The sequence below is a fragment of the Physella acuta genome, unplaced genomic scaffold (assembly GCF_028476545.2).
Source record: "Physella acuta isolate Inbredline_101_S28 unplaced genomic scaffold, ASM2847654v3 ptg000369l, whole genome shotgun sequence".
NCBI lineage: Eukaryota > Metazoa > Mollusca > Gastropoda > Physidae > Physella > Physella acuta.
In genome coordinates this window covers 583,453-598,785 of record NW_026731888.1, presented here as the reverse complement: position 1 = coordinate 598,785, position 15,333 = coordinate 583,453, and the positions used below count along the sequence as shown (strand labels likewise).

Genomic DNA, 15,333 nt, shown 5'->3' with positions numbered 1-15,333 from the left:
ACTCATGGTTGTTGAAATACGAAAGAAAATTCTGGAGTTCAAACCCACTGGCAGATAAGGCTCGATCCCTTCCAACACTAAAAATTAAGAATAAAGAAGAAGATCCTCACATAGGATGTCACCTAAGATTTTAAACTTCATTATTGTTTTTCAAAAAAACGCATTTGTTTTTAAATGACTATGATACTATGATTGATACGGTGGGTTAGTTTTTAAGGAATGTTGTGATGCAATTGTCCATGCAGCAGGAATGTGTCGTCTGCTAGATTTCTTCTCATCTAAAACTTGGCGGGCGAAGTGGGTGGGCTTAGTTGGCTGTTGTCTCAATCAGGTTATATTTTTAAGGAATTTTGTTTTTACCCTGATACATTTTTTAAATTAATGAAATTAGTTTAGTAAGACATAATATATAACTTTGTGTATGACACAATAAGTATAAGTGTTGACACAAAAGTATCAAGTACAGTAATTAATTTTTTTCACACATTATGATCTGCTAAAAATATTCTCAGCTTTTAGGCCAAATAATGTACAAAAAGCAAGTTTACATAAAACACTAATTGTCCATTGTTAAAACTAGATCGGTCTCATTGTATAAGACACAAATATGATTACAAATATGTGTTGTTGAAATGACCATGAAGCATTGTTAAAAAATGAAACCCCGGTATCGTTGTTTTTGACAACCATCATTACTATGACGACGATAAAAAAGTAGGTCAAGCGACAAAGAAATATATTTTTCCTTCCTCCCCAGTCAAACGCCAGTCAAGTAAAGATATCCAGGAGAACCTCATGCAAAGGCAAGCATCCAGGCGACCCACTGACAAGACACCTTCACTCCCAAGAGGTGCAGACAGTCCGGCTAAGATAATGGCAGCAGCTAAGAAAATGAACAACAACAACAATGCTAATTTCATGAGACCACCAGATCCTGGTATGGCAGGGTAAGTTCTCTCCCATAGCTTCTAAGAAGCTGAATACTTCATTGACCATCTAAATAATAGGAAGTTGGCATATATATAATTGATTGTTGCAATTTTTATGTCATATGAAACTAGAGCAATACTTGTGTCATTACTTTTTATGGGGGTCATCCCTACCCTACCCGGCCATCACACATCACAAACACCCTTTATATGATATCACCTCCCCATCCTGTTCCACTCTGAAATTGCTGTTCCTATAAAAAATTAAAGTTTTTTTATTTTAAGAAATATAAATTGCCTCCCCTATTCCCCCTTGTAGCTCATCCCAAAAAAAAGTCTTAAATCCCTTTCATAAGGTGTGTAGCCTCATGTATTCATTTTTAATTTGATGGCAATTTAATTACTACTCTCATCAAAGTTTTGTAGGTATTTGAAAATTTATTGAGTAATCTATATATATAATTCTCTTCTTCGAGCCGTTAGAAAACAAGCTGCAAACGCTCTCCCTACCTCCCCACCCCTACATGGTTTTAGTGAGCTGTGTTCACTCTAAATGTTTACAAGCAGAGCCAACGATTTTAAACGTAGGGGGGGGGGGGTAAGAAGGGGGGGAGGGAAGGAAGGGGGGGGGTTATGGTCCTTAACGAGCTACTTATAGTGTTTTAAAGAAATATTTTCAGTGTCAGCGTTGGTACTGTCGAATTCACAAATTATGAATTATTGAAAATTAGAAACAACTAAATAGCGGCGTATGTTATGCCGCGGGCCGGCTCGTCTATTATATTACAGCTTTTAGAATGCTATTCTAATACTAATAGCTCTAACAGGTTGGTTATCTGTTCTGGTTAATATGTGAATTAATCAACAAATATTTATATATTTTTTTAATTTCTTTTGAATTACTATAGACTTTGTTTGATTGTTGGGTATATGTTTGAAAAAATTCAACACAATTTTTTATTTTAATTTTAATGTTTTAAAAGTATCTGTATTCTAAAACTATTTTGTACGAATTAATAAAATTAGTACACATTTTTAACTCCATCCTAAAGACTTGTTACCCATTGGCATAATTTCAACATGTTTTTTAAAAATGTTTAATCGGTTTACTGTATATCTCCAATACTGTGAAGGTTTAATTATTTGACTTTTAAACACATCGGATCTTGATAGAGCTTATTTTGCTTAATTTCTCTGTGTCAACAAAATGATCAAAACCCAAACAATTATATTATGATATATGAAAGCCTTTGACTCCATCTTTTGTGTAACAAAATGTTATGTTTATTCATCCACTGTGTGCAGCCCATTTCATGTTGTTACACAATATATTGTTGCAAGGCACAAAAAATGCACACGTACACACTATTTTTCCCTTGTGAATAAATGTGTCTCCTTTCAACCTTGTCCTCCTCAGCATTGAATCCAAACAGTAAGTGCTGCTAGGATGTTGTACAGTCAATGTTGGTCTTGGTATACACTGGCTTTTGTCTGAAAAATTGTCTATTTGTGTTAGGTTGACAAGTAACTTAGCCTTCCATAGAATTTGATTACTTTAGTTTTTGTTTTAATATTATTTTTATTTCTTGACTGTAAGAAAAAAATTCAAGCTTTCAAATTTTAAACTTTAAAATAATGAAATTTGTTGCAAATGAAACAAAATTTCAAGCTTTCTAATTTTAAAACCTTCCACATATTGAGTGGCAGAAAAAGCCAATAGCAGCATGTGTGTTTTCAGTAATTGAGTACCTAGAGCTTTGGTTGATTTTCTAAATTAAGTCATTAAGTTTTTTACTTTCTCGTATATACGAAGTATAGAGAAAGTATTGTAATCGTGCACAAAAATCACTTGAAATTTTAACATCTTTCACCGTATTACACCTCAGTCCTTCATCACATCCGAAGTTTAGAGGACTTATTTTAATCGGGCAAAAATTATCAATCCAGATTTATCAAAATTAAAAGGTTTTATGCGTATTCCAGTCTGAAAAACTGGGCTTTGCAATTCTGTCCGTATGTCTGTGTGTCTGTGTGTGTGTGTGTCCGTGTGTAAACACGATAACTTGAGTACCGTTACAGCTAGGTTGATGAAATTTCATATATAAGTATTTTATCAAAATCGTAGATCCGTATCAACTTTTGAGCGATTTCGGATAACCGGAAGTGGTACTTTTTATACTTTGAATTTTTCAAAAGCCTATAACTTGAGTACTATTTCAGATAGATAAATGAAATTTGATATGTAAGTAAAAGATCTAATTCTCTACCTTCTGTCAAATTTTGAGAATTTTTCGTTGACCGGAAGTACTTATTTACGCTACTTCCGATTTCTCAAAAAACTAATGTAAATTTTAAAAGTACTAATAATATTGCGCACTATTATGCGCTTTTTTATTCGCGTTCACTTGGTGTGCAATTAATTTGTCTACGAGATTTTATTCTATTTTTAAAACTTTAAGTATTTAAAATGGATTAAAAATCATGTCTATAGCCCGAGTTCCCATCCCCTGTTATTTTATATAAGAATATTCGAGAAAGTTTAGGGGAGATCACTCGCGGTTTATTTTAAAAAAAGCCTGCAGTTTCATTGAATTAATCATTAGATACATGTTACTCATTTTGTTATAAATGTTTTTCACTTTTCTTCTTTGTAAAAAATAAGGAAGTATTTTACTACATATACACTCTGCTTTAACATGAACCCCCTCTACTACAGTTACAGGAATTTTCAGTACAATTCTATTACTTGCTATCTTTAGTCCTCTGTTTTAGAGAGGTTTATGAATGTTACCAAGTCACTGTTTGTGGTACTCTAGTTTTGCTTTGTTGTTTGTTTGCCCCAGCTTTGGTGATAATCTACATTTTCCATTGTCATAAAATAATTTAAATACTCTTGCCTTTTTTGATGGATGCTTTCTAAATTTAACGTTGCCTAAATACTGGCTATTACTAAAGAAGATACTTGTCTAGTCTATAACAAGTCTAATAAGTTAATTATTTCATCTTTCAAAATAATTTTTGTACACTATAGTAATATTGATCAGGCATGTAATTATTATAAAAACAGAAGTGAAAAACAAATTTAACTTAATAATTTATCTAGTATAAAAAAAGCTGTTAAGACAGTGTACATATTTGAAATTAACTACTCATAAACATTATACTTTGTTGAAATATACTTTTAAAGTTTTCTATGAAAACACATTATAATCTTGTCTCAGTAAGTTGTTAATTTAATTGCTTTAATTATTAATAATCTTGTTTTACTGAAAATAATGTAGAACATCCTGAATTTCAATAAGTAGAAAAGCTAGTGATGAATGATTTAGTTGTGTTGGGTCAGTTTAGCCCAAAATGTACATTGAGTTACTTATATATAGGAATCATGCAATAGTCCATCACATTAAAACATGTAAGCAGAGTGAAGTACATTTATTTCTATAGTGTATTGGGGGTTTAAGAAAAAAATATTGAAATGCAAATTTTCTGTCTGATCATAGTTAATTAAAAGCCATCTTATGTTTTGACTAATAAATATGGGTCAAATAAAAACAAAACATGATGCACTTTAATATATTCAGCTACATTTATACCTGACAGTGACTCTTTAACCACTCTGACACACTGCATGTTTTAATTTGACACTAACTTACTCTGATGTGACTTTTACACATGCCATAGTTACACTATGTATAATTGCAACATTGACGTTACCATTAAATCATCAGTGTTATTAAAATGTCTAATAAAATACATAAACTAGCACACATCACATTGGCATAGTTGGACACTTGCTTTTTTACCATGTAATCTTGTCACCCAGTTGTAACATATAAAAGTTGTCAAGCAGTTTTACTCAATAGAAATCCAAGATGTTTTTTGAGTCGAACTTTGGCTACATTGATTACTTCCTTGTTTGACCTTGTTTTACAGAAAGGCATTTCTTTCTATGTATATTTGATCATCATCATTTCACATTCTAATAACAAATTTTTATTATAGTGTTTTTTTAAATATACTTATCTACTAATCTTTCTCTCTTTTTTTTATTACTAATATTATTGATTGCATGGTTTTTTCTTACTTAACGTGAAATCCAAATTATAGAAATCTTTAAAATGAAAGGGGAAAATTTGTGTGTAATATAAGTGATTTAATTAGGGCCTGTTACCTTCCAATTTTACTAGTGTTTGTTCTCTTGCAAATGGCTATCATTAGTTACAAATTTTACATTGTCAAACCTACATTTAAAATAACATCTGAGTTAGCATAAAGTCTTTGGTGGAAATGTATGCACTAACATCTATTATAAAATACTATAAATATTGTTTCTTGAAATTGTTACTATTGTTGGTGAGAATAACATAACATCATCAGTGAATGTTTTGCTTGTGGTGCATTTAGACATGCCCATTATTCTTTATTTTCACAGAGCACAGAGACAAAGTTTGAGCAAGCCAGCCCCCGGCGGTGGAAGACCACGACCAACTCCTAAAGCCAAACCAGCTCTACCACAGTGCCGATGTCTTTATGCTTATGATGCTCAAGATACAGATGAGCTTAGCTTCAATGAGGGAGACATAATTGATATTATATCAGAAGGTATAGTCTTTATGCTTATGATGCTCAAGATACAGATGAGCTTAGCTTCAATGAGGGAGACATAATTGATATTATATCAGAAGGTATAGTCTTTATGCTTATGATGCTCAAGATACAGATGAGCTTAGCTTCAATGAGGGAGACATAATTGATATTATATCAGAAGGTATAGTCTTTATGCTTATGATGCTCAAGATACAGATGAGCTTAGCTTCAATGAGGGAGACATAATTGATATTATATCAGAAGGTATAGTCTTTATGCTTATGATGCTCAAGATACAGATGAGCTTAGCTTCAATGAGGGAGACATAATTGATATTATATCAGAAGGTATAGTCTTTATGCTTATGATGCTCAAGATACAGATGAGCTTAGCTTCAATGAGGGAGACATAATTGATATTATATCAGAAGGTATAGTCTTTATGCTTATGATGCTCAAGATACAGATGAGCTTAGCTTCAATGAGGGAGACATAATTGATATTATATCAGAAGGTATAGTCTTTATGCTTATGATGCTCAAGATACAGATGAGCTTAGCTTCAATGAGGGAGACATAATTGATATTATATCAGAAGGTATAGTCTTTATGCTTATGATGCTCAAGATACAGATGAGCTTAGCTTCAATGAGGGAGACATAATTGATATTATATCAGAAGGTATAGTCTTTATGCTTATGATGCTCAAGATACAGATGAGCTTAGCTTCAATGAGGGAGACATAATTGATATTATATCAGAAGGTATAGTCTTTATGCTTATGATGCTCAAGATACAGATGAGCTTAGCTTCAATGAGGGAGACATAATTGATATTATATCAGAAGGTATAGTCTTTATGCTTATGATGCTCAAGATACAGATGAGCTTAGCTTCAATGAGGGAGACATAATTGATATTATATCAGAAGGTATAGTCTTTATGCTTATGATGCTCAAGATACAGATGAGCTAAGCTTCAATGAGGGAGACATAATTGATATTATATCAGAAGGTATAGTCTTTATGCTTATGATGCTCAAGATACAGATGAGCTTAGCTTCAATGAGGGAGACATAATTGATATTATATCAGAAGGTATAGTCTTTATGCTTATGATGCTCAAGATACAGATGAGCTTAGCTTCAATGAGGGAGACATAATTGATATTATATCAGAAGGTATATAGTTCTATTTGTGGTTGAAATTAAAAAAAAAAACACCCACTTTATTGTGGGTTAGAACTGCAGTTGTTTTATTTGTATCTTGAAGTAGTCATTTCTTGTAGAAAGTAAAATGCATATTGGTATAATGTGCATACATCTAGTACGGACTTTTTTATTATATGTCAAAAATTTTTACTTTAAAAGCTGTAGAGAAAACGTGCACAAAACATTTATTATAATAATAAGTTTTGCTGTTTAAAAATCAAAACAAAACTTGCTGGCAAAATATATTTATGTTAGTACTCTGCATTACCTTAGGCAAGAGATCACATGCTCAATTCAGGATAGGCTGCATCACAAACAAAAAAAATATTAAAAAATCAGTTCTGTATTATGTTAAATTATTCAAAACAATATTTTATATTCCTAAATATAACATATCAAAGCTTGTAAAGCTGGAAATATGTGGAAAGTTGCATGGGCATGGCATTCATGAAGTGCTGTATCTACCAACAAGTAGTCTCTGTCTTGTGTTACATGACATTCAATTTAGGATACACGTTGCATTGGGCGGTATCTGTAGAATCCCTGTATAATGAGTATTTAAGACTGAAACCACTACTTTATAATTAGCAGTCTTTTTATGTTTTTGTTAATATTTCAACAGATGCATCGGGATGGTGGAAAGGCAAAGTGAGGGGACAAGAAGGCCTCTTCCCTGAGAATTATGTTCAGAAAATTTAACAAACATTTAAGGCAAGATGGCAGGATAATAAAACCTATTTCCTGAGAATTTTTTGAGTGAAAATGGAAACAAGGAGTTTGAAGCTCATTCTCAGGATTTGAATGTTACTATTTTTGAGGAATTAGGGAAAATCATCAACATGATATGATGAAATCAGTTCGATATGTTTTTATATATATATATATATTGTCTGAGTGAAATTAAATGGCTGGATGTAAACAAGTACACCATAAGGTATTAATTATTTTACTGTTCATTTCAGTGTGTGCAACATTTTGTTACTTATGCTGATCTTTTTAATGTCAATTTGCTGTTAAAATTCTTTTACATTATTTCATGCAGTAAAAACATTTTAAAGATTTTAAAAAGATTATTTGTTTGCAAAAAAAGAAAACACCAAAACAATGAAATCCTTGTACTATTTTGCTTACATACATTGTTTTCTAGTAATATTTAAATGCTTAAAATAACAAGACATTAGCTCTAAAAGTTGTTTGTTATTTAGTTTTGCTATTTAAACATTGTTGATGAGGATCATCTTTGGTATCATCATTTTAACATAGAACTATTTTTTTTAAAAGTGTCAGTTGATAAAAAATTCTTTTGATTAAGCAAAGAGCTTTTGCTGGTAGAAACTAATAACATGTTTAGCAAAGCAGTTTTGGCAACAACTACATAAATAATAACAAAAATGAGAATAATCTAGGTGAAAATTTTTAGTAACATAATGTCAGTACTCAAAAATTGATCACATCTCAGAGTGGCATGATTTTCTGAGACAAAGTTATGGTGCTGTAGGCTATTAAAACTTAATGTACTATTGAAATTTAGTGACATGTCTGTAAGTTAAGTCTATTGTGGTTTGAACTACAGTATTTTTAATGTCAGTGAATGAAATTGATTTTCAGTATTGTTTAGTTTGATGTATTTGACCTACTCTAAAGACCTATTTGTTTGTTGTATATGGCTTAACATTAAGCTTATTGGTTATGACTAAACTAAACATATGGCTTAGAACTTATTGTTTATGACTAAACTTGAGGCATTTAAGCTAGTTGTTTATGACTAAACATTGGGCATTTAAGCTAGTTGTTGATCGTATTTAATTTACATTAAGAACAAATTTGAAATTTAAAAAAAATATTGTTCTATATGTTGCTTTACTAGTCTATTCTGCCAAAAGAAATTTTGTATGGCTATTTGTTTTTATCTGTTATTTTTTTTTAAAAGAATTTTTTTTATTCTGTTAATTTTGTAAGAAATTTTGAATGTCAGCAAATCACTGTAATCTGTTATTTTTGGTTTACTTATATTTGCTTTCAATACACAATTCTACATTTATTTTTTTAAGTTACATTTAGAACCATTATTTTAAGTAGTATAGTATATGTGACTTCATAGGTTTAAGTTATATGAATAGCAAAATGTTAAATATAAAGCTTTTGTAAAAAAAAATTTTTTGAATGATCCAGTAAAACAGCGATTACTCTGAGGGTGTTTGAAGCCTAAATGGTTTTATCATTAGTATGGATGGCCATTCCAAATATCTCAAAATAGCACACTGGTGCTAAACTACTAAAATCATGTTGGAAATCACATGTTGTCAAGTTTTGTAGTCTCAACATGACAAGGATTGTATTTAGATTGAAAAATTCAATATGAAATGTAAATTGTCACTAATTTTGAATATTTATGAAATAATTTTATAAATGTTATGTGTAGGGAGATCTATCTGTATTATAATTATTATTTTATCATTCTGATATTCCTAGGTAGTAACATTTTTCTCCCCATTGTCAGGGATAATAAGATCAATTTACACTGTTTGATCTCTAATTGTGGCTTGTGAAAATTGCTTTCAACTTCAAAACAAAATACCTTACTGATTAAAAAAAGTATAAGCATGAATATGCATCTACAGCAGTTTCCAACCTTTTAACCTCTAGTGTAGGCCTACTTCTTGTCCATGTGTTCCTTTTATAACCCCCTCATGTTCTTATTTTAAAAAGTTAATAAATTCTAATTTGGGCATAAGAAGGTGTGGTTAGTCCATTACTTCCTATGGATTTTTCCCCTCACTGTGACTTTCACCAGTCTCTGCAAACCAGTACATTCATTAAGCCTAATTTTAGACCCCTTTTATTTAGTAATTTCCACTTTTTTCTACACCCCCCCCCCCTTCTCCAGCTAAAGTACATTTACATGGGTGTTGTTTTTTGTAAAATTCTTCTATTGAGACTGAAGTCATTCCATATTTAAACAGCTGATTACAACTTTTAAAATTCCTCATGTCTGTTAAAAAATAATCATTAAAAAACGCCTTAGCATTTAACCTGTGATTAAAACCAGTTGTGCAGTATGTCTTTCCAATTTTATGAAAATTTGCTGAGATAACTTTTTTTTACTGTCCCATGATTTGTGTAGTATCAATGCCTATTTCAGTGTGTTTGATATCTTGACATTAAAAATGAGCATCACTTGTCACTGTATGTTAAGCATTTTTGTGTCATTTTATTTTTTAAGTTAAAAAAGTTGATATGAGATTGTAAAATAGCTGTAACAAGCATTTTACTTTGATACTATATCTTGTTATTGTCCTTTGTATTTAAAAATACTTATTTAGTCAGTTTGTAAGACAGTGTCTTGATATAAATAAACCCTACAAGTAAATTCTTCCATGACTTGTACATTTTTAGAACAGTCTACTTTTGGCATCCAAATATAGTTATTTATATCTATCTATCTATATATATGCATTGTTTATTTTTTAATTTTTAGCATTTGGTATGTATATTTTTGTATGGCTTTACCTTGGTGAAAACTTTCTCAATTATCATATCATGTATTGAAACATTTCTATTTCTTGTCATTTATACAACAATGAAACCATCTATTTTAGTAAAGCTAATTAACTACCTGTGATTGTTAACTTTGTTGATCAATCCTGTGCTATTTTTCTTACAACTTTTATATCTCCACATTCCAATCTTATCAGATACAACCCTGTGAGTAGATTCTTGTACATACTGATTGTATCTGTCTTGTTATCTCTGCTTTGCTTCTGGGGCTTCTTTCAGAATTCTCTTTAAGGGGAGGGTCGTACCCCACCTACCCCATGGAAGATCTACTAACCCCCCATCAAATAAAAAGAATTTATATGCAAAATATATACTTTGTTCTTCATCTACTGTTTAACCCGCACCCCCACCCTGAAATTTAAGGCCCTTCCCCCATGGAGAAAATTGTCTGAAAGGAACGCTGTTGCTTCTACTGCTCAAAGCTCAAAATTCAAGTCTATTGCTATAAAGACTGTTGTGCCCATATTGCCAGCAGATTTTTTTTTCATATTGGATTACTGAGTATTGTTAAATCATTTAAACAATCTTCAGCTTTATAACAATGAAATCTATCTTAGATTTTTGAAAGATTAAAAACTGTATAATTTATTGTGCTGAGGTTAAATAATAATGATGTTCATAGAAAATTTCCTATGCTATAAAATTAAAAGTTATTAATTGTTATGTTTACTAAATTGTTTAAATACAGGATTTTTTTTTTTTAAATTACAATATTTATAACTCACACAGCCAGTCAGCAAATAGTCTATTAAATGTGTTTCTAAAAGTTTTAATTGTATATAAACTACTTGTATTGTTAATGATTAGTTCCCTTTCATTTGTTTCCACATGTTTTTAATGATACCATTACCCAGTCGTTTGATCTCTGAAACAAGTGAAGTAAAATTGAGGGGATATGATTATTTCCCTTGAGGGTATTTGGAAGTTGTTACACATCTCAGGCTAAATATAGAAAAGCTTCATCCATTTATTTATTCATTTAATTGAGAATAGTCTTTATTATTAGGTGAATGGAACTGTATACCTTTTCAATTTTTCACCATGTATTTTACTATTTGTTTATTTTATATTCATGTAATCTCTTCTTCTAATAATGACAACCATCTATGTCGCTGTGACAACAAGCAAATTTATTTGTGTATTTAATTTTTTTGCTTCTTTTGTGAAGCATTTACCATTTTTATAAATAATTACATGTAAACATTATATATTGCATGAGTTTCTCTATAAGCTTGCTTATTTTACTGAGTGCAAGGTGAAAGATATATGTATGTGCATATACATGTCCTTGTCTGGTTACACATGAACATTTGATCAATTCAAACGTGTACACTCTGCTATTAATAGTTCAGAAATAAAACAGATTGGGCTAAATATGTCTCTGACTTTTCAGTCAATTCTTAAAATGTTAACAAATTTTGTTTACTGCCATCTACCCCCCCCCCCCCCCCGACCCATACTATTTGAAAATAAAACATCTCAAATGGGATCATGTCAAGAGCAACTTTAACATAAATCATATTTTAAATGTAACTCTTCTTATAAGGAAAAAAACCCAATATTACCGCCTAGTGGCATAGCCAGGATCGTCTCAAGGGGGGGGGGGGGCTTCCAATTTTTACCCGGGGACAAACTTTCGATTTGCACCCCCCCCTCATACTTTATATATATATATATATATATATATATATATATATATATATATATATATATATACCGAGGGGTCTATGGGGGGTATGAGACCCCTAACCCCCCCTGCCTACGCCACTGTTACCGCCCATGTAAGAGGCGCATTCAACTAACATCAAATGTTTGTTATGTGATCAATTTTAAAATAATATTTTAGGAAAACCCCACACATCTTAACTAATTTATACACAGCGCACGTAACCATGATCTATAGTCGCTAGTGAAAGTAAGGCAAACATGTCCAATTTTAAAATGCGCTTTTTATTTTTGACAAGTAATCCCTAATAGCGTAATTTGTGATCATGTATTTAAAAAAAATCACTGTCCATTTTTGTTTTAACAAAACATCTCCAAACCATAATTTAAGTTGATGGAACATTTTCACAGTGTGGTGTAACCATGACCAAATTCTGAATCAGTGCGACCCAAACCCGAATGAAAATAAGCTGCCCCGCAGCGTCTTGTCGCGTTGATTTTATTGTGGTAACCTATCTCGCGTGCTGACTACAAATTGGGCAAATTAGCAAAATAATCATTATGGCGAGGTGGGGGAGATGAACTGAAGGAAAAATAAAGATTCTCGCCCGAGGGACGCGTTCGCGAGTGAAGCGGTTCTCATTTTGTTAACAAGCCTGTACCAACGTAAAAGTAATACTATCATGTTTCTAATACTTTTTTTAAAGTCGTGCTCACCCTATGACTTTAAACCTCAAACACACAGCATGTGCACCACTAAATAGCCTCGGTGGCCACTGATGTACGAGGCATCTTAATCAAAACGGGATCAGCAGAAGCGGAAGGACATGTGCCCAGACTCAGCGCTTCTGGGCGGATGGAGACAGATTTGCTTTAAACCCCATGATCTCCTTCCGACACCCTTAATTCTGTTTTACTCACTCAATTTCCCGCGCATCACAATTCCAATTACAGTTAGGGGGATGGAACTTAATCAAATGGCAGGGCGGGCGACGCTGTAGCTAATTCTATTAGCTCTTGGGCTGTATCGAAGGACGGGAGCGAGCGAGTACTTCGACTAAATCGAAAGTAGCTATTCAAGACGATTCTGCAAATCTTTATTCTTTTAAGTCAAGAATAACAAACTTTTAGTTGGTATGAGTCTATCTCAGCTTTTATTATGGTTTCTATATTTTAACCAGCAGATAAAAAAGTTAAAGTATTTAGAAAATCTACCAAAAAAATGCAAGAATTTGTGGTACGAGGTATCGATTCTTTTTACCAGGAATTAAAGCCACGACTACTTTTGTGGTGATTTGCTAGAACCGCTGGTGGTCGTTGGGCGCTCTAATGGTAATCAAATGTTGAATCTGCCCGAGGTAAGCGGTCGGCCCGTGATGTGGTTTGAATAGTCAAGTAAGTCACAGAACAGTGTATAGTTTGCAACTAGTCTCTTGCCACAGTGGCTGATATGCTTCCAAGAATTTGTAAAAATTGGATCACTCTGGTATTTTTAAACCGGATGTATCTGATTTTTTTCACAAATAAACCTTCAAAGTTTTTACAAAACCACCAAACGATCACTACGACTTCCATATCTAGATTTAACACTAGATGTTCAAACTGGTATTGAGTGAATGTTATTAGATCTAAATTATGCAAACATAGGTTACAAATAATCGCCAGTCCCACATTCTATAAACAAAATCAAACTTTCCTTTTATATAATATAATATATAAATTATACTACACGATAATGTTTCTCTTTAATCTTTTTTATTTTCCTCATCTCATCTTTACGTCTACAGGAAAATTTCAATATCATGTTGACTTTTCTACTGAAAATTAGAATCTAGAATTGATTGACTGCTGCTTTATTGATAATAAGGGATCAGCCTGGTAGATATAATGTGATAAAATTAGGTAAGTACCCTTAACTACAACAGCTTTAGTTATCTTCCTTTTATACTCACGAAAAGGTGTGGGAGGGGGTGGGGTATGGGGGGGGGGGGGGTTGAAGCGAGGGACCTCATTGTTGTGTTTTATTGTTTTAGATTCTAGATCTAATTGTGTTATATTTTGTGTTAGTGAAGTGCAAAATTTTCTTTTATATTATAGTTTATTCTTATCTTTTATAATTTTAATTTTTGTTTATAATGGTTAGAGGAAAAGGCTGATACTGCATGCTTACCTGTACACTGAGGGGGTTTGCTGGAAATGTTTTCTTTTTCGCAGTTGTTGTTTAGGTTTTGTTTTTTTTTGTTTTGAGAGTGCTAATAATAATAATATCGTTGGTATTTGAAGTGAAGTTTTGTAAACTTTTGTCGAATCAAGTCTCCAAAGGGCTGGCAACAACCCGATTCTATTGTTAACTGTTCGCAGCATGTATTCCTTCCTAGATCTAGTTCAAAACTATATTGAAATAAAGCATTTGACACTACTTTTAGATATTATTGAAGAGGGAGGGAGAATTAATGTTATTAATAATTTGCTTGAAAAGGTCTGTATTTCGGTATCTTTAACCCTAACCTCAACCCTAACCCGAGGAGGTTAAGCGGTTGTTTTTATGACGTGCGTTTCAATATTCACACGTCAGGACCTCAGAAACAGGTCACAAGTGGCGGGGCTTAACTTTTCGCCGAGCATTTTATCGGCGAAGATTATCTGGACAAGATCCTTATTTTCTTTTTTTTTTTGGACTATAGTGGTACAATAGGATTTACTTAAACTTGTACATTATTAACAGATTCGTAAAACAGAACAGGCCATATGGCACAACCACTATTTAAGCTGACGAAATAAGCAATAGCTGATCGATTATATTAGCTTCCCCTCCCCCCTCCCTCTTGTCCCATCGAGTCTTTGTGGTGACAAAAAGTAAACACTTGCAAGCTAAAGCCACTTAGTTTCATTCTGCTTTCTTTTTAGATTTTTCTCCTTCTCCTTGTCCTACAGCCCCCCCCCCCTCCCCCACTCACCATCATCTGCCATCAGACTGGTCCCACTGTCCACACAAAATGGACACGCGTGCGATTTGTTCTCACTTTTAAGTATGACAGACGTCAAGCCGATCTGGCGAGATTGATGAAAAAGATGATCGCGAGAAGAAAACACTTATGGAACTTTCGCGGAGGCGGTTTAAGCAGTTTGTCTCTCGTCGCTTTAACTGTCAGGGCTATTTTTCTCCCTTGCTTGCCGACTCAAGGATTAGTCCTGCTTGCCGACCCAAAGATTAGTCCTGCTTTGTTTTCCCCCTACTGTACAAGTAAATTATTTTTCACGCAAGTTATGACTCTTTGTTACGTCAAAGAAATATTATTTTTTGAGTCTGCATTACGACAATGAAACGTCCCTTTTGTGACGAGTATTCGTGGTCTCCAGAAACAAAACATTTTAATTTTTTCTTTT

The 15,333-nt window shown here is 32.6% G+C and overlaps 1 protein-coding gene across 3 annotated transcripts in view; it reads left to right on the top strand.

The window, feature by feature from the left end:
• LOC131941670 (unconventional myosin-Ie) overlaps nucleotides 1-11,704 on the top strand; it is a 30,345-nt gene extending 18,641 nt beyond the window's left edge. For 2 of the 3 annotated variants that reach the window (XM_059301068.1, XM_059301067.1), the window contains exons 27-29: nucleotides 758-947; nucleotides 5,362-5,531; nucleotides 7,346-11,704. In XM_059301068.1, the coding sequence (XP_059157051.1) occupies nucleotides 758-947; nucleotides 5,362-5,531; nucleotides 7,346-7,422 (437 nt within the window). In that variant the 3' untranslated portion in view covers nucleotides 7,423-11,704. Of the gene's footprint in view, nucleotides 1-757; nucleotides 948-1,718; nucleotides 1,757-2,346; nucleotides 2,452-5,361; nucleotides 5,532-7,345 lie in introns of those variants that run through there. The other variant, XM_059301069.1, reaches the window with a different exon arrangement.
• The last annotated feature ends 3,629 nt before the right edge of the window (nucleotides 11,705-15,333 follow it).